At 41.8% G+C, this 25,513-nt stretch overlaps 1 protein-coding gene across 1 annotated transcript in view; it reads left to right on the top strand.

Moving 5' to 3' along the window:
- Window positions 1-25,131, top strand: part of serpinh2 (serine (or cysteine) peptidase inhibitor, clade H, member 2) — a 114,977-nt gene extending 89,846 nt beyond the window's left edge. Inside the window, 4 exon segments of the mRNA XM_017310475.1 lie at window positions 4,886-5,511; window positions 11,210-11,302; window positions 11,776-12,008; window positions 23,580-25,131. Of these exon segments, the coding sequence (XP_017165964.1) occupies window positions 4,886-5,511; window positions 11,210-11,302; window positions 11,776-12,008; window positions 23,580-23,885 (1,258 nt within the window). The 3' untranslated portion in view covers window positions 23,886-25,131.
- The last annotated feature ends 382 nt before the right edge of the window (window positions 25,132-25,513 follow it).

Raw genomic sequence — 25,513 nt, 5'->3', positions numbered from 1 at the left:
AGAAGAACCCAGAACATTTAGAGCAGAAATCATTGGTCATGATTCAACAATGAGACAGAAGAAGCAAAAAAAAAAAAATGTAATTCATGGGAGAGCTCCCAGGTGAAAAGTGACATTGACATCTCAAATTTGCCAAAAAAAATAAATAAATAAACATTTTGATGATCCCAAAAAGCATTTGGGAAAAATATTTGTATATTTTTAGAAGGCGTTTTTCCTGTTCTATTCCATTTCCTGTTAAAACTAACAAAAACACCTCAGGAAAAGAACACAAAACAAAGTGTGATGGTCTGGGATTATTTGGAACAGGTTGTTTTTCCCCTGCTTAGCACTAGAAGAACCTTAACAAGATGACTAAATATGAGTCTGTACATCCTGACTGTGAATTACCGTACATCTTTGAAAAACAGAAGATCTTTAACCTCCACCAAGAAGAATGCAGTGAGTTGTTTCTGAAATGTAAGTCAACAACAAAACACTTGTCTTCTGCAGCAGCCATTGTACAGCATACATAAGGGTAAAACAAGCTGACCAAACATGCTGGAGCTCCGCTTGGGTTGCTAGGTAACAGGCTGGGCTTTGTTGGGGTAGAGGTGCAGCGCCTGGTGATTCATGACGCTTTCTGAAACAGCTCTTTTTCGAGACACCAAAAAACACTTGCTGCCAAAAAACAGCTGGGTGGGTTTTTTTTTTTAAGCGCTTGGGCTGATTTCAGCAGTAGAAACCCAAATAGATGGAAGTACAAAAAAAATGCAAAATGTGAATTTTGCACAACATGTCCCCTTTAACATGTGCCTAGTGTTTAGTGAAACCTGAAGAAATCTGTCTGGAGGCTCATACTTCATAACAGGTCCATAATTTATGTGTTTGCGAATGTGTTTGAGTAACTGATGGCCGCCCATCAGCCGGAGCTCTATTGATTTGGCTGGGCTGAATAATTGGTTGGGTCTACAAGCTGTCATGTTTGGCCTGATTGCAGAGCATCGGTGGTCTGTGCAGCTATCATCTTCCATATCCCTCTCTGATCCATCTCCGGCCTCCTCAGCCTAACTCCAGCTGTATCGATTACAGCTCAGCGTGGCTTTAAATTTGGACAATAATCTACCGTTTCAAAGTGCTGTTGTTACAACCTATTTGCTCTCCACGCCTTGTTTTGTTTAGGGGGGAATTTTGGAAAGTACAAAAAAAAAAAAAAACGAGGAGAAGAAAGCAGAATGAGGTCGTCTGGAAGGGTCGAAGCAGACATGAAGCGGGCTTACCCTAGTTTTTCTTGACAGAGGGCGGCAGTTTCTGCAGAATATTTAACATGTGTAAGAGGTCCTCTGGAAATTTTATCACATGAACTTAAACCTGGAGCTGAAATGAGGGACTTCTGGGAGGCTATAGCATGCCAGAATATATCAAGATCTGATGTAACAGTTGCCAAAAAAGGCACAAATTCAAATTGCACAGCCAACCAAAGGCATTGCAGAGGATTTTCACATTTTGGCTCATTGCAACTACAAACCTTCATGTTGTTTTATATTGGAATTTTATTACTAAAACCAGCACAAAGTTGCACATACTAGAGAAATTAGATGTGATTTTCTAGTTAGATTTACTAAATACAACCTGGAAACTGTGGTGTGCATTTGTATTCAGCTCCCTGTCCTCTGATAACTGCTGCTCTGTGAAGGCCTGAGAACATTAGAACACAAACAGAATCAAGGAACACCGCAGGCAGGTCAGGGAGAAAATTGTGGAGAAGTTTAAAGCAGGGCCATATTATAAAACAACATCCCACCCACAAAAACTGACAGAGTGGATCTAGAGAGCAGCAGTCACAGAAGCAGCCATGGAGAGTTGAGGAAATCTGTTGATTTAGCAACTTTTAGTTGTGGAACTCATTCTCAGATGAGATCGAAAGTATTTCTTGGGCTATAAGGCGCTGGGTTTGGCTAAAAAAACAAAAACGCTGCACATCACCGTCAACACACTGTCCCCACGGTGAAACATGGTGATGGCAGCATCATGCTGTGGGGATGTTTGATATCTGCAAGGGGAACTTACTCCCAGTTCCCGTAGTTCAACATGCAGCCAGAGGTGAAATCATTTTTACATGGTAAATATTTAGCTAACATTAACTAACTTAACAATAAAGGAGCTAATATATTTTACATTTATGGGGTATTTTTAATCATATTGGATGCTTTTGTATAAAATAAATATGAATTAATTTGCAATTATTTACTGTAATTATATTAGATGGAAAAAGCTAAAAGGTTAACATGTTGGCACAATGGGGATTGTGTCCCAAATGTCAAATCCCTGGCAAATTTAGGTTTAAAATAATCTTAATTTTCCCAGCTGTTTCAAATTCGTTTTTAACCTTTCCTTTTAAATAAGGCTAAATATATTTTATCTTTAAAAAAAGGGATACCTGCCTATTTTTTGAACAGAAATCAACGTTGATGTTGATAGTAATAATAATAACTAAATCTGCAAAAGGTATGAATCATTTTGGATCTAGATTGTGTCCAATATCTGAGCAGGTCAGATGTTGCTCAGGGCCCCGTTCTGCGTTGGACCGGCCCTGTCAAATTAGGACCAGCTCCCCACCAGTGGCACTGATTGCAAATTGCGTCATGTTTGCAAGTTAATATTCATAAGCACCGAGGTGTGTGTCACGTTTAGTGGCCAGAAAGAAGAAAAAAGAAGAAAAAAAAACTCTTCCAGGACTGCTGAGGCGAAGCAAGGAGAAGATCAGTAGCGACCCCGATTGAATAAATAGGAGAACTGCAGCCTCCTCCTCAGGTTTATTACGTGAGCAAAGTTTAGTTTTAAAATGTATCGGAAAAAAATATTTATTCATTTCATTCACTATCGACTTATCGCTTTAAATCGTGCATCATATAGATGGTGTAGCCTTACTCGTTCAGTTTGCCATTAAAGTGACAATTTACACTAAACAACGGGAAAACTTACATTTGCAACAAGTTGGAAACCGCGTCGACTTTTCTTCAGCTTCAGACTCGGTCTGGCACGCGCTCACTGCGGTCCGCTCAGCCTGGGAAGTTTCGGGAAAAGCAGGGGGGAAAACATCCCATCCTCCTCTCTTTCCTGCCACGTCTGAGCCTCCGGTTCGGTCCCACTTCCTCTGGAGGCTCAGGTGGAAAGAAAGAAGAGCAGCGGGGAGAGACGAGTGAATTAATTAACGGTAAATATGAACAAATCGAGCCATTCTCCTCTGTTTCCTCTCTGTTTGTAGTCAGGAGTTTTTGTTTTTTTTTGTCTTTGGAAATCAGAACAGAGTAGGCAGAACCAGACGGCAGATGTTTCCCGTCTCCTCACAATCAATAACTCGGGGTTTTATTTCCTCTTTTCCCCCCCAACACCCCTCAACAACATGAATGCTTTTTAGTGTATCAATTTCACCCGCTTGTTCAGTTTGAAAAGCTTTTTCTTCTTCTTCTTTTTGCAACTTCATCAAACTTAATTGTCGTACTTTGATTTTTTTTTTTTTTTTTTTTGTGGCGCTGCAGGAGAGATAATTGTCAAGCGGGGATGAATTTACAAAAAAAAAAAAAAATCCAGCTCCGCGGGAGCGCTTTGCGCATGTAGAAGTTTGAACAGCGAAGAGGGAACCCTCAGGCTGTTTATAGAGCTTTATCTCAAATATTAACAGCGAGCTAAAGTAGCTGCTCAAAGGGACGCCGGTTTGCGTGAACAATAGAGCTTCACTCTTCTGCTTGCATTGTAACTCAGAGGGGTGCATTCCTCTCATCCTCCACGTAATGCACACACACGCACACACACACGCACACACACATAGAGCACCGAGTATTCTTTACCCCTGGAAGCTTTTCAGATGTTTGTCATGTTGCAGCCATAAACTTCTTCTGGGTTTCTTTCAACAATGGCTTCCTTTTAGCACCCCTTCAAAGCCCCAGACTCGTGGAGGGCGCTGTTAATGAAATAACAGTTGTGTTTTGGACAGACTCTACCCATGAGGCTCTCTGTAGAGCTACTCCAGAGTTACGACGGGTCTCTTCAATGCCTCTCTGATTATTTCCTGAAGGTCACAAGCCAAAAAAACGTGTTGATCTTCAAATAAAGTTGTTTCTTGGAGTGCTCTGGGCAGTTTATGTGGCATTAAATCCTTCCTGATAAGAAATACAAGTCCAGGCTCTAATTGCTACTCCAGAGTTACCCTTCTCCTTCTATAATTAATGCTCTCTTTTCCTGTCAGATAAGGTGGACGGACATGTTTTTGTAGGTTTGCAGCATTTTTCTAAAGTCCTCACACTGACTCCTAGAGTAGCTTAGAGAACAGACTTTAATACATTCTTTTGTTTTTATAAAATCATTTAACGGGTCAGTAACGCCTGCTGGTGTTGTATCCGCCCTCCAGGACTCCCCAGAACCAAACATGGAGGAGCAACGCACAGTTTTTATGCTCCACCAAGCTGGAATAAACTTCCAGAAAACTGCGAAACAGCCGAAACAAGCCCAACCGTTTAGAGTTGCCTCCACGTGCCTTTGAATTGGGGCTGGACAATCAGGCAATAACAACATATATTGCAATGGACACATGATCAATGTTAGTAGAAAACGTCTGCTAGAATATTTGATCTTCAATAATTCCATTGCCCCAGAACAGCACGGCATTCTGGGGGACGTAGGCAGACGAAAGGCTGTAGCTGCTCTACAGCCACCTGGGTGAGGTCGGTGGGGTCAACTCACTCGGTCGCTCTCTCTTTGGTTACCTAGCAACAATATCAGATTCAATATCAGAATATCAGGTATCAGATTGAAAGGGGCTGAATACTAAAGTATACATTAGTATTCTTTCCGGTTCATAATTCTGCAGCCTCAGACTCCCTTATCGTTTTGTGATCTGCTGCAGGCCCGCCATGCTGCTCAGACTCGCTGTTTGCCTCCTGGTTTCTCTGCGCGTCCTCCTGGTGCAGAGCGGCGCCGCTACATCGTCAAAGAGCCCCGCCGCCTCAGTGAGCCCCTCTCCTCCTCCTCTTGTGAACGACCCGAGCTGGCCTCTGGGCGTGCGCCTCTACCAGGCCCTGCGCTCTGACCCCGGCTCTGTGAACACGCTCTTCTCCCCTCTCCTCTTGGCGTCCTCGCTTGAAGCGCTGTCCGAAGGCTCGGCGGGCAAAACTGCCGAGCAGATTCGAGAACTTCTCAAGCCTTCGTCCGGGTCCAAAGAGGCGGTCGGGGACCTTCTCTCCGTGGCGTTGAAGAGCTTCGTTAAAGCTAACGGGACTAGCTTCCAGGTCCACACATCCTCTGGGGTGTTCACCAAGCAGGCTGCCGTCGGTCAGGCTTTCGCGAAGAAGATCCAGAGCAGGTTCAGGCTGCAGCACTGGACGCTGGGGAAGGGGGACGCCAAGGCTGACCTGAGGCAGCTGCGTGAGTGGGCTGAGGCTGCGCTCGGTGGGAAGGAAGGGGCTCCTCTGGAGGCAGAAATCAAGGCTAAAGCCGGAGCCATGGTCCTGACAAACGCTCTTCACTTCAAAGGTTTGTGGTAAAGCAAGAGTAGTGAGCTGAGTTTTGATTGGGTTGGTCCTCTTTCAACCTTTTGCCCACACCTCAACCCTACCAGTTCCTGTTGCATGTTCACAGTGGTGTGCAGGTGTGTCCCAGTTTGTTTTGCCATCTTGACAAGTAGGGCAATCTGTTTCTTAAAACAAAATAGTTTGTGGGGGGGAAAGTACCAAAGAAGAGGTAGAAGCAACTAACACAGGATCAAATGTCTTTCATTCACAATAGCTGAGTTTCCATCAAGGATTTTTTTAATACGCATTTTTAAATATCAGTAGAAAAGGTTGATGGAATATTGAAATAACGCCGTCATTCGTATCACTTGATAAAAATTGTGAAAAATGATCTTTTCTCTTAAATTGATAACTAGTTGTGCCACATTTGGCAGCAACAGATGCCATTAAGACTTTCCAAAACCAGCCAGTGAATCTTTTAAATCAGGATTTTGGCTCATTCTCCTATGCGGGATTGATTTAATCCAGCCATAGTGGCCTATTCAAAGTCCAGGCAGATGTCCAGTTGAGAATCTCTGACAAGATTTGAAAATTGACGTTCAGATTTTTCTCTGTTTGGTCCGATGGGGCAAAACATTTCTGTTTCTGGACTGGGTGAACTTGTACGGACATTCAGCTGTAATTGAAATCCTTTTTCGACAAAGTGTCGACTTGGAGACGCTGGATACAAACGCACACCTCAATTATCAATTTATTTGAAAGAAATTAATAGTTTAAAGAAATTTATTGCTACACTATACTTTGTGTTGCTCTATTATATAAAATCCCGGTGAAACACATTGAAATTTGTGGTTGAAACGTGACATGTCCAATGTTTTTGACTGGTTTTCAGCCCTAATAAACCAAAACTATAAATGCGAGGTAGATGGTTGTGTGTGTTGTGATGTGTAAGGGTGAATCCCGTCTGGAGGAAGGCTCCAGCTCCCCTGCAAGGATAAGTGTGTATAGAAAATGCATGGATGAATCTGGGCGAACCTCCAGTTACATAATTGTTTGGATAAAATAGACATGAAACACTGGAGCGTCTCTGCACCGAGCAGAGTCATGTTGAATTATCCAATCTGTTCGTTCTGGACCCGTTTGCCGCGCTGAATGGAGGAGGAAAAAAAAAACCCCAAAAAAAACCTTGCATGTGAACATGGCACCATTTTTCTCCTGCTCAGACAGCAACATACCCTCTGCAGGCTGCATGCCAGCATGGCCACCTGCGCTCAGAGTGCGCGTCCTTGATGCATTGGACTCCAGCTGGTGGACGCTGCGGATAAAGGATGATTCTGGGGTCCGTCGCTGAGAGCGAATCCATCTTTCATTGGCGTTTGCGGTGTTGGTGTGGGTGAGGGGGGGGTGATACGTCGTCTTAAATAATTGAGTAACAAGTGCCCGGACCCTCTGCCTCGCCGTCATGCCTAACATCTGCGCTCGGAGCGCTCCAAGCCTGTCGCGGCGCAGCTCGGCTCTGTTCTTTTGTGGCAGGCTGCAGTGGTGGGGAAGTTGTCATTGTTTCAGGCTCCAATCCAGTCCGTCAGAACCTCCATCTGTGATTTAATAGCTGCATTCCCAAAACATATCCATCTAATCCTTATCAGCACTACTCCACTGTGGCAGCGGAGATGCGTCATTAGAGGTGAAATGTTCCTTTCAGAAACAGGGGAGCTGTGGGAGTTTTCTCTGCTCGCCAAACCAAACGGGCTCATTGTCCGTTTTCATGACGACCTTAAAGGATTTCGAATGTGTCAATGCAACTCCTCCTGTTTTCCACTCTCCAGAAAATCTGATAACGTGTTAAATATATCCTTCAGTTACATTTGTTCTCATTGTGCCGTCCCTCCTTGTTTTTCTTGCTTTTGTCGTTATTTATCAGACGCCTTATCTCCCCCGCCCTCCTCCTCATCCTCCTCCGTCCCCCGTTTGCGTCTTTATCTGCGTCTATCTGCCGCTGTTCCCCCCCTGCAGGTATTCTCTTTCTTTTTATTAGGTAGCGGCAGCTGAAGTGGGGACAGGTTGAGAACCCCCTCCAAAAACAACATTCTCTAAACAAAGTGAGCATTGATAAGCAACTTAATTAATTTTTCTTTGTTTGAGGATTCGACTCTATTATGAAATTAGTTTTTTTTTTTCTCTACGCAGCAACTCTCGTTGGTTCATTAATTTTGTGGTTGGAAATGTATAAATTAGATTATTCAGACCATGACGGCACACAAAGTAGATTACAGAAAATTGGATTCCTATAGTGTTGATTCGCAATTTAGAGGTGGTCGATAGTTTGCTTCTCGCCCCTACTCGCTGCTTTTATTTATTTGTTTTTGATTTCAGGCTCCTAAATTAGTGATGGCAGTGATTGGGCATTGTCCTCTGACAAGGTGCCAGCTTTCCTTTAGGTAAAAAATAATCGTTAGTGGATTGCAGTTCAGGGTAGACGTACGACGGTTGCCATGGCGTTAACTGTGAAGATGCAGCAATAAAGTTTTATTTACGCAGTAAAAATGCCGGCGTTGAGTTAACACCCAAAAGTGTCTATATGTGTCCAAGTCAGCCGGTGTTAAAGTAACACTTTTGAAAGTGTTAAAAGTTTGACACCCATTTTTTTGTTAAATTAACATTGGTCTATAACACTGAAATGGGTTTAAGAAAAGTTCAACTTTCCTTTTCTGTGTATTGTTTTGAATATTTTCCACTGGATTTGATTGATATTGACACCTTGTGGGTCAATTATTTCCCTTTTTATCACCACATTATGTTTTGTGATCAACACTACACTGGTGTTACTTTTAATATATTTTAACACCAGCACCGTTGTAAATGTTAATGTGACACTCTGTATTGTTGAATTTAACACCAGCTGACTTGGACACATATAAACACTTTTGGGTGTTAATTCAACACTGACATTTCTACTGTGTAGGTTCTTTCCAACTTTTCTAAACTCGCAATAAGAATCGCTCAATTTTCGAACCCTTTTGATAGATCTGTATCTAGAGTTTGAGTTTATTAGAAATCACATAAATACTGGGAACATACGCTGAAATATGTGATGCATAAATGTGGATAATCATAGTTCACTGATTCTTTTTTTTATTGTGTTAAAAACAACTAACTATAAGAAGACTGTAAAACTTTAGAAAATATAGATTCCGGTTTTAGCAGTCTTTTATATTTTCTTTGACTTCATATTTAGACATCCATTTGATATCAAGACAGCTTTTTTTATTTTGTTCTTTAGTCAGTAGCATCTTCTACACTAAAGAGGAGCTGCTGCTTAGCAGTTTAGCTACATTGTGTTCACTTATTGAGGGAACAAAGTCACATGTTTTTGAATGTTCACTTCCTAGATGAAGGATCAGGTCATTGGTTGGTGGTGAACTCTTTCTTTTTTTTAACTAAGAACCAAGATAGATGTGTAAACGGGCTGCAGACATTGGATAGGGTTAAATTAAGGAGTGAAACATTAAGAACAGCAAACTAAGGGACTTTGGCAGACATGGTTGAAAGGGAAATATCGGTGCTTTAGAAGCTCGTCTTGGGAGTTCTTGTACATGCTCGTTAATTAATTCAGGCTTTGTTTTGTTGGAGAGAAACACCGGTGACAGTGGAAGAAAAATAACACAGTGAAAGGAACAGGAGAGGCAAAGTTACACAAGGTAATGTGACAACATGGGGGGGAACAAGTCCCTGCATATTTATCCTCAAATAATAGCTCCTGAAAGCCCACTTTGCCACGCAATCAGACGTTGATGAGGAAGCAGAGAAAAAGTGCTCACTCTCCCTGATTTCAGTCTGGACTTTTGCTGAAAGTTGAAGCACAGTTTCCGTCTTGAGCTTTTATTCGCTCGTGTGCATAGATGTCAATAATTTTGTGCTTTTAAAGATTTACTTACAAATGAGTTTCCAGGGTCAGATCATGAACCAGCAAAACATTTTAATTATTTTAAGAAATGAAAATAGGACACACACGTTTAAAATGAAAGTGCATTTTCGGAATGGGTCAGAGTTTTACATGCTGTACATAACATGGGACCAAGTGACTTTTTCATGCTATCCAGCAAATATGAATAGAAGTTTTAGTTTTGACCCGTCTGAACATATCAAACCTTTTTCCTTTTTACAGTTGGATAGTTGGGTCAAGTTTCAGTTTCCTCAGGTAAAGCTTTTAAGATTTTCACTGGAATGTTTTAGACTGAATAACATTATTTTTTCCCCCAAAATGTATCAATCCATTTTCCATATTTCCGCTTTTGCTTTCTTCAACAGAAATAATTTTTGTGAGTTTTTTTCCCTAAATATGTCTCACTTTGTCTTTTATTACTACCAAAAAGCTACCACCTCTTTGGAGGGCACAATTGATAGCATTATTTAAATATTGCTCAAACTAAAAAGTCGCGTTTTAGGATGTAAATTATGGAAATGGTCGTCTTTCTGGAAAATGAGATCTGGATTTCAATGGGGTTGTACCTGGTTAACTAAAGGTAAAAGTCTGGTAAGTGGTAAAGAGCTTCCAGTATGATCCTCAGTATGTGTAAAATCTGCATCATCAGGTATTGATGGTAAAGACGGCAACAACACGAGGATGTGTGGTTTTGGTCTCATTTAAACTCAGCAATGCTCTGCAATGGGTGAATGTTGACGTCCAAAAGGTTACAATTAGTTAAAAAAAAAATTTCTTGTTTTAAAATGAGCAGTAACATTCTGGTTTTCTCCTGGACTATTAAAAATGAAATAAGATGAAGGGTTATATAAAAATACCCTTTTAAAAATGAGGCTTTTTCAGATAATTATGTTAGTCGTTATTATGAAAATGTTTCTTTCCTCCATCGTCTTCCTCTTTTTTTGCTTAGTCTTATTGAAAAGGACAAGAATTGTATAAAAAAGGTCTAAACAACCCACATAGTAAAAAGAAACTTTTCTCAATTGTTTTCATTGTTGGAACATTCTGTAGTTGTCTGAAGTTTTTTTTTTTCCACAAAGAACCCAAAGGAGGCAGCTTAGTTTTTATTCTCAGTCTTTTTTTTTTTAAGGGCCTCAATCTGTAAAATGTCACCTTGCGTACGTTTTGCCTCCAAATCAGATCAATCATCCGACAATGGGAACAAAACATGATGCTTCACACTCCTTTCAATCTGAGCCTTTGATCACGATAAGTTATCAAACTGTCTCACTGGTCGTTTTTGGACCTCTTCTCTCCCGCAGCATTGTGTGCTGAGAGTGGAGATTTTTCCAAAAGATTAATCAGTAATGAGTCATCATTTGTTGTTGCCAAAGCCAGTCTACAGTGTCATTCACAAAGGCCCAAATGGTCGTAATTTCGTCAACCTACACACACACACACACACACACACACACTGTGATGGTCCAGCGGCTTTGAGAGTGTGTTTTGAGGTTATTACAGCAGTAATTCCACTGCTCTCAGCCCCTCTTAAACTGACAGCTGTCATGGGGGGGAGTAAGCAGGGCCAAGTGGGACGTGTCGGACAATGAGCGGTACACAGTGGCCTTCTGGACTCTATAACAGCCTCTGCAAAACTCAGCAGCTTTGGGAGAGGTTTACATTGTTTAATTGGCAGTAAATGATCGATAATTCATGCTCTGCGTCGCTGCATGTGCCTTTCGAGTGCCTTTGATCATTTACCACAACTTTCGATGCTTGATGATGGTCGTGTGTTCAGGGCTGTGGTAGAGGGAGCTGAGCGAGGAGAACGCCGATCGCCGCACCTTCTTGGGGAAGAAATACACCAAAGTGACTATGATGCACAGATCAGGTAAAGAAATGAAAGATGAAAACACGCAGCCGGCTGCTTTTCGTTGCTAAATAACCGAAAGTAAGAGAGATTCAGCTCCTGTAAGGTCCAATCTGTTTCCCACCCATTTGTCATGGTGCACCTTATGATTTATTAAGCATGCTCTTTATGTTTTATAGATTGTCTTCAAACAACAACAAGGCAGAGTGAATTTGTACCATTAAGGCAGTGAAAGACGTCAGAAAGATGCATCGTGCTCATTTTAATGCTATTTTTTCACTATGTCGTCTTCAATTTGAGAGGAACTTAGTTCACTCTGTGGCTCCAGCTTGAACGTCTGGCTTCCTGTTGGAGTTCAGCTGAGTCGAACGACCCAAACTCGAGTGGCTGTAAAAAAAAAAAAAACATGCCTGCTGAGAGCTTTAGCACTGAAGTAGTAAAATATAAAATGCTCCTGTCCTCAGTGCTGTGATCTCCTCTCTCCCCTCCTGCAGGTCGGTATCGCTTCCATGAAGACGTTGACAACATGGTGCAGGTTCTGGAGGTGCCTCTGTGGGGAGGCAGGGCCAGCCTTGTGCTCCTGCTGCCCTTTCATGTGGAAAATCTGGCCAGGCTGGACAAGCTGCTGACCCCAGCACTGCTGTCAAAGTGGCTGGAGAGAACCGCCGTTACCAGAGTGGCCCTCTCTCTGCCCAAGGCAAACATCAGCAGCTCACTCTGTCTGCAGGTTGGTGCGCCGATGTTAGCTGCATGACAGCTTTCACAGTTTTCTGACGGAGCAGTGCTGTTTATGAACATAAAAGTTTTTATTTCACACTTTTAACAAGCTTTGGTATGGGAATTATGCAAGAATTTTCATCAACGCTGACAGAGCTTCTGCATGTCGCAGCATGAACAAAAGTAATGTTATTTCTAGTTCATTTTTTGTCATATTTTAAAGCACTTACTTAAATTCAAGATGATTCCAGTATAGTTTGTCTCTGAGTAGCGATGCTCATGCTACAAAAGTTTTGATTTGTCCAAATTTTGGCTTAAATCCCAATATATATGCTAAAATTTCAGATGTGAAGGGAGGTGATGCAGGAGGGTTATTCTCCTCAGGTTGGAGTCATTTTATCTTCATCCTTAATAAATTAAATATCAAGATTTGTTAACATCTACTCTATAAACTTTTTGTTTTGTCTTTCAACTAAACTTAAAATGAATGACATTTTCACAAATTAGTGGACAGTAATGCCCTGCAAGTTATGTTTAAAATACATAATAGTACAGTGCCAGCACATATGCAAAAACAAAAACAAAGGTTTTATTAAAAGAACTAGCATAATTTGAAAGGATCTGAGAGTTAAAGTCAGAATTAAACAAATGAAATGTTGTATTTCTGTTTATGGAAGAAGTCTGTGAAACAATCTGTCTAAAGAATCCAAAGAGAGTAGATACATGTTTATTTTAATTTTTTTTCTTCAAATCGGACCACAAATTCAAAAATGGATTCCACACTATTACGATTTTAATTATTTTTCTTTCACAAATTGTACAGAAATGCTGTGCTCGTCCGACACTAACCACGCTTCCATTGCTTCTATTCGATTTAAGTGGGAAAGCAGCAGCAGCCAGGTGCTGCAAATCAAACGCATCTGATTATTTAATTGTGGCCGGATCTATAAATAAACGAGCTTCGGTTGTTTGCTGCTCTCTGCAAAATTCTTTACTTTTTCGGATTTAGATTTTCCAGACTCTGGTTTTGTTTGGGCATTTCTTAAACATTCTGAACATCTGAGTACTTATTAACCTTGAACCTGCTTGAAGAGCAATTTTTCATTATAGTTTCACAAATAATTAAAAATTGTGGCATTGAACCACTTCATCGCCTTTTGTTCCTTCTGGACTAACTTACTCTACATTCACACGACTGGCAGTTGCGACTCGTATCCGACTTTTGTTTCTCACCTTTCTCAAATATTCAGTTTCAACTTTCGCTCTATAAACGTTGAACTGCAGCTGATGGTGGCAAAGACTTGAGGAGCAAAAAAACAAAAAAAAAAGACAGACTGGAAGAATAGTTGGACCAGACGTATACAGATGACATGGAAGTAAAAGCTTTTCCCCAGAGGAAGGGCATGCTGACTGAAACCGATTACCATGTCCTCCTCGTGTGCACGCTGTAACCTCATCACGGACTAATGAAATCTGCTCTGCCCTCGTTTCTGGTTTGACAAACATCTTTGTAGAGCTACGCTGCCATGTTGCTCTGCTGGCCGTGCCCTGAAGAACAAGCTTTTGACATTAACATTGTCAGGACGCTCCGGGGGAGGAGGAGGAGGAGGAGGAGGAAGAGGCTGTAATCTAGTGCTGAAGCCTGAAACAACTCCTTTTGACACGGCTGTGGCCCTGCGTCAGAAAGCAGGAGGGGAAAAAACTCTGTGTTGCACATATATCCATTTGTTCCATGAAAGAGTTTGTCAGGCTGAAGGAAATAAAAAAAAAAAAAGAAAGTTGTAATTCCTGTGAATACATGAATTAGTGTTTTGATTATGTAGTCAAATTTGGCCTCTGATTTTCAGAGTCATCAGAAGGTGTGTTTGATGAATCGTGATGGAAAAAGGCTTCGGCAGGGTACCGCTATCCAGTTATGCCGAGGATTTAATAAATCTCTCGCAGGAATGGAGCTGTTCCTGCAGTTTTAATAAGACGCCAGACAAAAAACGACACAGCCTGACAGTGCTGCTGATCTCCTACATGTTCAGTGCACTGCTGGTCAGCTGGCTGAACGAAGCCAACTACACATTTCTACAACTAGCAAGCAGTTAGCCAGAATACTTATCCAGCTAATATCTCTTAATTACATTAAGGTTAGAGTTAATCTGTGTTCGTACAACATGCAAATGTGAACCATGACAGGTTTTTATTTATTTCTTCATGGCTTTATAGTGGCCTAATTCTGATCTTTTCAACACCCAAAGGTCTGATTTGTGCCACTTGCATAATGTGGTAATAAATCAGATACTGAAATATTTTTACACTACTACAGTTTTAAAACAGTTTATAATCTGTGAAGGCTCTTCTTAGTGAACAAGTACAAAAGCAAAACATTTGATTCTCAGTTACACCTCAGAAAACGTAGGTCTCTCAAACCCACTAGTGTCCACACGTTGCATTAAGTCGAGTAAATAGATGTCGTAGATAACTGCAACAACAAACATGTTAATGCAGTTACTACAGCAGCGTGAATTACAGCTGATCGTGTTTTACATTCAGAGATTTTTACCGTGTCGTGCGCTCTCGCCGCACCGTGAGATCCTCTAATCAGGCTGAGCTGCTCTGCCCTGCGGCCGGCGACAGCCCGCCATGTCTTCATTGACGGTTATTCTTCCAACTGGGTCTGGCAGATAATTGCTCATCACCGTTGGTTAATTCTGTTTACCACTCTGTCTGTCAGCGCTTGGGTCGGCCATAGCCCTGAGATTAGAGGGCAGCATCTGGACAAATAGATGGTTATTGTTATGTCTGTGTGTGTGCGTGTGTGCGTGTGTGTGTGTGTGTGTGTGCGTGTGTGTGTGTGTGTGTGTGTGTGTGTGTGTGTGTGTGTGTGTGTGCGTGTGTGTGGCCTTATATATGAGAGCAAACAAATACAGCCTCCTTTGAGTCAGGTTGAGCAGATTCTCCCCATCCAGATGCACCCATTTCCTGCTTCGCCCTTGTCCTCTCCCTCCTATCAGTCCCAGGGATCTAAATCCTTTCCCTTTTTCTTTTTTTTGTGGGACTCACATGTTCCTCTAATATGCTATCACCGGGCAAGTGTATCTCAGCCCTTCTGACCTAAATGGAAGTGACATTCGGCAGGGAAGTGAGTGAGAGATGCGGAGGAGCGTGGTGGCAGTGGGGGTCAAAGATTGCTCAGGGACAAGGTGGAGAGCGTAACACCGAGCTATAAATAGTGGCTGAATTTAGGTTTCTCTTTTCTTTTTGTTTTTCCTCCGTTTTCCAATTTGCGGTGTTTTCCTCCGAAGGGCGCATTACGTCGGGGATCCGCGGTCGGAGACGAAGAGCCCTCTTAACAAGAGGTCAGCGATAAGCCACCCTTTTCCCTCAGTGATCCTCCTCTGACCAGGACACACACACACACTAATGGCCAACGCCGAGGCTGGATCTCCAGCCGGTGACTAAGACATATGAGTGCGCGCCACAGAGCTCACTCAATCACAGCTAATGAGGTCAAGAGGGCATCAAATATTTACAAGAGCTCCCTCCGCCGTGTACAGTGTCGAGGGGGCTGCTGTTTCGACGCGGCGTTGTTACGAATTAACCAGATGTGCTTCATTTGTGTAGCTGCTCGCTAAAAGCAAAAGCTCCCTTCTTTCACCTTTTTTTTTTTTTTTCTTTTTGTGCCGATATGGCCTTGAGGAATAAAAAACAAGCTGTTCCTGTGTGTACGCGAACGAGTTGAATGAGACACTGATCGTATTGACCATGCAAAAGAGGTAAAAGCCCATGGAGATAATACACCGGTGGAGCTGATGAGATCCAATAAAGGAAGAGAGAGGCTTTGAAGTCTTAAGGGAGCCGTGAGAAATGGAGCTTTTTGTTTATTTCTCCCTCTGAGCCCGCATCATCAGCGGCTCCATGAAATGAAGCCGCGATGATGCCAGAGCCGCCGCGCGCTTTAAGCCACCCACTCAGGATGTTATGGGCAGCGCTGAATTAAGCAGAACGTGTCTGCATTTGTTCAAGGTGGCAGCGGCTTAGAGCAGCGTCTCCGGCTGGTTAGCGGGGAACCAGAAGGAGCCACAGGTGCGAGCCGTGGAGGCAGAGACAGTCTGTCTCGGGGTTTGTTGCCGTGATTGTTTTTCATTTGATTTGTAGAACTCTCTCCATGCCGACAAACTGCTAATTCCATCAGCTCTGTATATGTTCTTGCACCGAAACGCTACTTCATATTTGCTGCTTCTTCTTCTTAATCACCCCGGAATAATAAACCCCAGGAAACTGAGACTGAAGACAAATATGCAGATCAGACTGATAGCACAGTTCATGGGGCCTGGAGTAATAACGGCAGTAAGAATGATGGTCGAGATTTGTGGTTTAAAAGGTGCCCACGGTAAAGCTAATCTTCTAATGGCATCAGTTGTAGATTCGGGCATCTGGCTGTTTCATCATATGACATCATGGGAGCATATTTCAACACAAAGCAACGTCAGAACTTTAGGGAATGTGCTGAGTTTATTCAAACTCTCAAAAAAATTAGCACATTCTTATAAAGAATCAGCTCAATTTTATGTGTTTTTTGAAAAAAACGTCTTTTCCGCTATGGAAATGACATTGTTTTTCATGCTTGATCTTCGGTCTTCTGTTTAGTGATGCTGCTGCCAGCGTGTTGTGGGTCACCTGACTCAGAGCAGCACACGTTCCCGATGCCGTTCCGAAATTAGGAATATCACTTGGCAAAACACTGATCGTATGGTCTTCTCTTGACATTTAAAAGGTTGTTGCAGTTGTAAAAGCTGCACAAAGGTGCAAAACAGAAATGTAGCACAAATGGATGTTTTTTTTGTTTGTTTTTTTTTTTTTTACAGGTTTGTGCCTGGTCCCACCCAAGTCATTTTCTGACCAATGGGAGCAATGATCGTCACCCACATGGTTTTGTATGCTAATTATAGTTTGCTTGCAAGAAAGCACAATGTGAAAGCAAACTGCTGCACCAAACCACAAACATAAAGTCTGATTTTGGTCCAAACTAAACAACCAAAGGACTTTTCTGGTGTCGATATATTTTTAAGTCTCTAAAGTCTGAGTCAAGTCGAGTTTTAAGTCTTGTACCAACTAAGTACCAACTAAGCCTTTACTCTAAGTCCAGTATTGAGACTTCAAAGACCAAGTCTGAGTTACATCTCAAGTCTGAATTCATTACGTGTCTCAAGTCTTCAGCCAGTGGCTCTGTGTCTAATCTTCAAAGTTGGAGATCAGGCCAACTCTCAAGTCTTTGAAAAGTGAGTCAACAATGAATGTCTCTAGTCTTTTAAGGTGTGATTTTAACATTTAGATCGGTCTTTCTCTTGGTCCCTGGACCGCTTGAGATCTGTGGGCGCCCCCTAGTGGTCAGCAAGGTACTGCATGTAAATGGACCGCTCATTTACCTTGACGTGAGCTCAAAGTGCGACGTGCACACTTAGCTTTCCAAAGGATTGTGTTTAAAAATAATGATGAATAAGTAGCTTAAGACCGGGTCACTCAAGAGAAAAGCTGGATGATACCGGTGGAAAGAAAACAACACCAAGACTTCTCATATGATCTGAGAAATTCATGTCTGCAAGGATATTTTTCAGTTTCCCTGGGTGAGTTGCAGATCTTTAATTGTTGTTAGAACACAATGTTGTGTTTTTGTGGCGGCAATTTCAGTCCGAGTGTTGTTAAGTGGGTCAAATGGTCCTCGGCCTGGAAAACGTTTGAGGAACACTGGTTTAGATGGAAGTGCCACAGTAACAATTGGCATGAAGGCCTGGATTCATCCCACCAAACAAATATTATGGCATCAAAATCATAAATCCTGGACAGTGTGGTGTTCTCAGAAACCTCGGGAGCAATTTATTAACAGGTTTCTCATCGGCGAGACTCGAGGACATGGAAAAGTTTTTAATCTCAGCTGGAAGACAACAAGTATTCACGTTTGTTAAGATCTATTTAATTCAAATAAAGGTTTTGAAGAAGAAGGAAAAAAACCCAGCTACAGCAAAAACATTTGATTAATATAAAAAGTTTTAAGGTTGTTCTGTTGCAGCAGAACTAATCCCATTAAAAGTTTCCTCTGCTGGAGATATGCAACCGGAGCTTATTTTTCTCCTGGTTTTGCCCCTGATAACTAGTTTTGTGTCTTTTATGCGGACTAATTGTTTTTACTCTGTTGAAGGCTTTTGTTAATGGACTTTGTCTGTTCAGCACAATTTTGAAAAATTATCTCTAAAATTGTGATGGCTTGATAGAAACTTTTAAAATTTAGCCTTACTTTCATAAACTCTGGGTCTTTATGCAATTTACCGTCTTTTTTTCCCCCATTGCTTCCTCACTCAATATCTCCTTAAAATCTCTTTTCTTTTTAGGTTTGATTGCCTTTTCTCAGATATTTGTACAAAGAATTAGCAAGAGATTTTTTTTTTTTTTTTGACGGATGTCAGTTTTTATTTTGAGCTGGGAGTTTTTGCCAGATTAACTTGGAAACAAACAAAAAAATGCTTAATTATGCCCTTGGGGAAAATTTCCACTTTCACTGCTGCCATTCCAACAAAAAAGAAAAAAAAAACAATAAAATGTAATATGCAGTTTGTGGATATAAAACTTTACAAAAGACAATTAAAAAAACCCCAAAAGAAACAAATGGGGCCGCGAATAAACTAATTACGTGTGAAATTCTCAGCTTTTTTTTTTTTTTTTTTTCACTTTAATTTCTCTGACAGGATACACCACCTGTCTGTTGGTGGAAACAGTCATTACCTTGTAATTCTTAGGTTTTGATCTTGGCGTCTTTTCCCAGTTCGCATCCCGTAGTTTTGCATGCAGCAATGGGAAAAAAAAAAAGATCATCTCTGTTTGATGCGTTTCTTTTTCGCCGAGCCGTAACTAAGACTCGCTTTTGCAATCTGCAGTGATTCCTCACAGATCCTCCATCACACCCCAGGTGCCCCCAAACTGCCCATTTCGACAACCCTCGCACGTTAATAAATACACAAAGCTACTTAGTTTGTCCAACCTTTAAGGTGAAATAATGTGATGGTGGGGTGGCGGGTTGCTTCTTCAGGCCTGGTTAGCGTTCGCGGCGCCGCGTGCCGAAGAGGCCGTGCAGATGTTCACAGGAGGAGGAAGAAACCGGCAGCTGACAGCTCCTCCAGCTCCTCCAGCTCCTCCAGCTCCCACTCGCAGACAAATGTCTGGCGGATGCTGTGTGTGGGGGCATCAGCAGTCCTCCCAGAGCGCCTCCATCTAAGATTCATGCGGAGCGCCGAAGAGAAAGGGCAGCCAAAGAGCACCTCCCAGAGGTTTTTCCTCCCAAAAATAATGCAGTGCCACACCTCTGCAGGGCTTCTCTTACATCTCGTCCCCCGTGCCGCTTCTTGATCCCTTCGGTTTCACATTTCACCGCTTTCAAAAACAATTAAGCACTTTTTTTTTTTTTGCTTTTGTGCTTTTGCTGGAATGTGAGAGATTATCAGATTAGACGACCTTGTCGTTTCAAGTTGATTTGTGCTGTTTTATATGATAAAAAAAATAGTAATAATTAAAGAAATTCAGCAAAGCTGTCTCTGGATTTAGTGGATTTATTTATTTTTTTTGGTAAAATTGACCAGTGACCAACAGATTCAGCACGGTAAAGTTCTGACTGTAATTTACGTGATCGATTTTACTTTTAAGTAACTCACTTTGCTGAAAAGTAGAAAAAAAAGTCGACACACTGATTGCATAGCAGGTGACTAAATGTGGTTGATTTTTCACCTTTAACAAAAATTGACCGATGGCCGAAAGGTCCTGCAATTTTGCACAAATATTGTGGACTATTACTATAATTTAGAAAAGCGACGGAAATATTTCCAGAGTGGATAACGACTGAGCTTTTATAGCTCCCCTCAAACACAACAACAGTCAAAAGCAGCACTGACCATGCAGCGCTCTAAACGTATTTATCTGGAATGAAGTTTAGTTTAATGTCATTTTGTTTCTACTTAATGTCGTTTAAGGCCTGAATGAGACAATATGTCAAGAGCTGATCCTCATAAAGAGCAAAGACGGGCTTATTTTATGTCATAGTGGATTTTGAAATAAACATGAAGGACCTTGGTAGGAGCTTGTTTTAAATCAATAATTCCTTAATATGAATGAAAAAGAACTACTGGCAGATTATTTGAGAGAAGAAAATATCTTGTTATGAGTGAAATGATCTGCCAAACCTTTACTTTTTTATCAATATTAAAGAATTGACTGCTGCTATATCTAGTTGAAAAGTTACTTTGTAAGTCAGTTTTGTCTTAATTCAAGTGGGCTGAAATATTTGCTCTACAAACTAGACACAAATGACTGATTTTGTGTTTTTGCAGTGTGTGAACTTGGACTGTATTACTGTATTGTTTATGAATATGTTGGTAATTTTCACTTTCAGTTTTAATGGCTGAAATGTTTCAACACTAAACTTGGCAAGGAGAAAAAAAGGCAACTACACAGACTCCGATAAGGAAGCTACATTTGGTCAATGTTTTTGGTAGAATAAAAATCTCCAACTGTTGGTAACTAAGCTTTTAATGCTGCTCAATTACTGCACAACTAGAAGATCTCAAATTTTTGATGATTTTTACTTTGAGTCCAGCTAGAGGAAGTGTTTTTAAAACAAAACGTGCATGGGCGGTGCTAGACAGGGGCAAACGGGGGCCAGTGTCCCTAGTTTTCTGTATATTATTTTGTTGTCTGGCATTTAAAAGTGTTACTTTACTTTTAAGGTAATACTTTAAAATTGAGGTAATGTAAAAATATTATTTAATTTTGAACGTGGTAGATGGATTGCTTTGACATAATCCTTGTAAAGAATGGTGAATATAAATGCACAGGTGAGTTTTTTTTATCATCTTGGCAAAAATGAACAGAACAAATTTTAAAAAGTTTTAACTTTGGTTTTAAACTTTTGTGATTCACGACTGGATTACAAAAGATTCAGAACTCAAAATATCAGTTTAATTATTTTTAGTTTCTTCTAAATCCTCAGTTTTTTATGCTTTTGTGTGTGTTTTCTGTCCATAAATACAACCTTTTAGAGAAAATATTAATAAAAAATAAATAAATCTCCAATGTTTTACTATTTTCGACCAGAAATGTTTAAAATATTCATGGGAACCAGGAAATGAGCTATCAGAAAACCTTGAAGAGTAGGCAAAAAACAAAAAAAAGCAATCCAAGCCGTTCCGCACGCACCGTCATTTGTCTTGGACAATTCGAGCAAAACCGTCTGTTTCCTCCAACAATAAGAAAGCTTGAAACGGCGAGCGAAAAGTTGCTAGAGCACAGAGTAACTGCGACGGCAAGCCTGTCACAGAAGAATGAGGTGAGGAGGAAAAATACCGAGTTAGGAACAAAAAAAGGGGGATAAAGTACAGGCGGAGGGTCAGATGAAGGATGGGCGACGCCAGGCGAGTGGCGGAGCAGCAGAGGAAGACAGTGATGTAGTGGTGGCGGGGGAAAGGAAAGAGGAAAAGTGGAGTAATAATGGATGAACACAATAGAAGTGCATTAGAGCTCGAGGTGGCACTTGAGTTTCTGTGGAAGGAGGGTTTGTATTAGGGACACATCTGAATATCCCTGTAATTCTCCATCCAGGGTCTTTTCTCTTCTTTTTTTTTCTGAGAGTAGTTTTGCAGAAAAGCAGATAATTTGTATAGATTATCTCCAAAATCTGTCCTGACAACGTCGTGGAGGCACAGAAAATGTTCCCATCCAGATGATTTAAGAGAGATCTCCGGTTTACTCAGCCGAAGTCTAAAACGTGCCAGAAAATCACGTTGTCACCCTCCCGTCTCCGCGTCAGCCTCTTTCTCCACACATGGGTCCGCGCGGCCACACATGCACCCCCCTCCCCATTCCACCGCCACGCCCCACCCACGTGCTCTCCTGTGGCCCCCAGAGAAGCCTGTCACTGTGAGTGGCCTTCTGCCACTGGAGGATAAACTACCTGTCACGCCGGCGACTTTCTGTGGAATTCATATCAGAGGCAAAACAAAGGAGGTGCTGAGGTCACGGGGCATCACTCTTAAATTATTCATCCTCTGCTTCCTCCTTCCGTCTCCTCTCGGCCTGTCGCCTACTTTGTTCTGCCAGATCACAACAAGGGCAACTGTCAGTGTCCTCCCCGACTCCCGGGTTTTTTTTGGGTTTTTTTTGGATGCTAAGTCAATAAGCGGCACGCCGAAGCCCCACCCAGTCGGAAAAGTTGCTGTTTTGGGGAGGGTGCGTTGAGTTCAGGTTAATCATGTGACGAGGTTCAGGAGAAGGAGCACGTCTCCACTTCTGAATGTCACAGCATCATAAAAATTTCAAAACATTCTTTCCCTCCCACTCGTCGTTTGGTCTCCCTGAGTGCATAATTTATCAGCGTCTTGGCAGCTGCTTGTTTGCATACACTTTGCAGGACGTCTCCGAGTCGGATGGCCTGGAGATTCGGGGGTAAGCGATTTGAGAACGTGTGGATCATCGAATCCAGGCATCCTGAGGATTTAGCAACTGGACTGTAAATGAATAAAAGGAAGAAAAACAAAGTAGCAAAATGCCAATGGAGACGTAAGACTATGAGCTCTAAACTATTCATACCCCTGGTCAGTGGGTGGAGTAGTTCTCCTGCGATCAGGAGGTCGTGGTTTGATCCCAGCTTTCTCCTGTTGCATGTCGACGTGCCTCTGTGCAACGCACTTCACGCAAAGTTGCGCGTCGGTGTGTAAATGTTCTCGTTTGTGAGGAAAAGTGTTTCAAGTTCAGTTCATTTGAAATCATTTCTGCTGAACCAATAATCTATTTCTGAAACTTGTATATTAAAAGGTTTTAAACAATGTAAAGTTTGAAAATAATTTGTTTTTACTTACATCTCATTTTTTAAATGGCATGTTAAAACAGTTTAGACGCCTCTCAATGAAACGATCTTTATTGACAATGTAGCAACTAAAGCCACCTTTAGTGTGTGTTTACATGTCTCCACTGGTATTTTGATATATTGGATGTTTTGGTTTGTTCATCAAGCTAGCATTAGCTGACAAGCTATCTGTTTTAGCCTTATGTGTCCATTCTATTCAACCTCAAAGTATATTTTCCTATATGTCTATTTTTCTAGCCATCCATCCATGATTAAGGGTTCCACTTCTTCCCCTTAATTAGTATTTTTTTTTGACAAAATGGCAAAATTAAGTGCAGGTTAAGCACTATGTTAAAGTTAGTAGTTTGCTGTTTTTTCAAAGGTAAGTTAATATAATTTAAGTGGATTTTAAGCACACCCTATTTTATTTTTATTTGCAGATAATATTAGTTTTAGTCTGAGTGACAGCTAGACCTAAAAGTGAATGTATTTTGCTGTGGCTAAAAAACAAAGTCAGATGAATCAACACTTTAGTCTTTATTTGGAAATTCTGGTTACCGAGCATAATTAAAATCATACTAATTTCTATGGAGACAATATGGAAGATGCCAAGGGAGGACATCAAAGTCAATGTGGCGCCTCTTCTTCTATGTCCGTGTCCAACATGCTCCGATAACTCTGTTCACTTTTGTTTTCGTCCAACTCCAGAAACAGCTGACTTCTCTGGGTTTGAGCGACGCCTGGGACCAGAAGGCGGCCGACTTCTCCGGGATGTCCGACAAGAGCAAAGGGAAGCTTCACCTCGGTGGCGCCCTCCACTGGGCCTCCTTAGAGCTCGGTCCCACAGCTGGCAAAGAGGACGCAGATCTAGAGGAGGAGAACACGGAGCGACCCAAGCTGTTCTACGCCGACCATCCGTTCATCATCTTTGTTCGAGACGACACCACCGGAGCCCTGCTGCTGATGGGCGCTTTGGACAGCGTCGAGGGAGAGCTCCTGCATGATGAATTGTAGCATCCCTTTCTACTTCCTGTCTTTTCTCGTTTCCTCCACCGGTCCCTCTCTGAGACAGCTTGCTGGTTTCTGAGTGCAGACATTGTCATTCACCGCGCCGCTCTTTCACATCGCGCTGTCATCCGCTGACACCGCCATAGTCTTTTGGCTGACTGGCACTGACACCGCCGTATCCGACATTTACACTGTCACACACTCAGAGCTACACCTACACTGCATGTATAAATGATAACTCTGTACAAGACATTACTGAAGTTGACGGATGCAGGATAAACCTCCAACTCAAGAGAAAATCGAAGGCATCTCTTTGCCAAAATCTGCCCCCCCACGCAGAAACCTTCAGAGACTGATCAAGTCAACAGACGCGACAAACAAGACCACAGCAGCAAAGAGCCGCCATGCTGACACACAGAGGAGCGCTTAAAGAGACACAGCATTCGAACAGAAGCCCTCTTTGTCCAGAAAACACCAGGACAGGATGAGGAGTGACACCGCGGCTGCTCTGGGCTGCCGGAGACCCGGGGCAGCGTCCTCTGAGGGTCAACAGGGGAAGATTGATGGTCCACCCAAGTGCTTATTGATGAGCCAGATAATGCTAATGACCATAATGCGTTGGAGAGTGTGTCAACAACATGGAAAGGATGGGCAAACCTTTTAATCTCTTAAATCCATCGCTGATCCATGATGCCATTTTATCACTTGAATCGAACTTGACTGACGTCGCTCGGCCTAAATGTAACAAAGCCACGTTAATTGATTTCAAGAGGTCAGTGAGTTATTGACGGATGCAATTTTTTAAGAATAAATAATCTAAAATCAATAATGATGTTGTGATTTTAGTCTTTATGGTTGAATCACTTTGTACTCAGAAGTGGGAATTCCTCATAGCAAGTAGGAAAAAATAAACAGAACAGCTCCTGAAAGTTGGAATTCAGAAATGAAAAGTCGATCAAACCCAAAGTAGCTGCGGTGTTGTTCAGGTGCGTAGAAGTGAACGCAACAGTTGGATTAGGAACAGGTCCAATCGGACTCTAGAGTGGCTTGTTCCTTGATGCAACACAGTTGCACAGCTAGCAGGCGTGTGCTGCAAGCTTTGAGCCATATGCCTTCCTGTTCCCAGATTTGAGTTGCATTGTGGGATGCCGTACAATAAATATATTCTCAAAATGGTTTGGTGTACCACTCAGATGCTGTGGAGAAACGTACAAATGAATAAAAACAAATGAATGACTAAATTCTGCGTGTTTCCCACTAACTCAGATTCAGTGGTGGGAAGTAACGAAGTACAAGTACTTCGTTACTGTACTTAAGTACAATTTTCGTGTATCTGTACTTTACTTAAGTAGATTTAATAATGGGTACTTTCTACTTTTACTCCACTACATTTTACAGTAAGTATCTGTACTTTCTACTTCACTACATTTCTACAAAGTGTCGCGTTACTCGTTACATCCAAGTCGCGTTGAGCTTTTTTTCCGTTAAAATGTGAAGTTCAGGGATTTAAGGTGGCGCCGTAAAATCCGAGCAATAACGTGACTTAGTGTCTGTTGTCACCCATCGGCTCCACCTTTACTCGCACGCGGAGCTCTAACACATGCGCAGTGGTTTCCTCTGAGAGTCAGTAATAT

Source organism: Poecilia reticulata, linkage group LG18 (assembly GCF_000633615.1).
Source record: "Poecilia reticulata strain Guanapo linkage group LG18, Guppy_female_1.0+MT, whole genome shotgun sequence".
NCBI lineage: Eukaryota > Metazoa > Chordata > Actinopteri > Cyprinodontiformes > Poeciliidae > Poecilia > Poecilia reticulata.
This window is presented reverse-complemented; position numbering and strand designations above follow the sequence as displayed.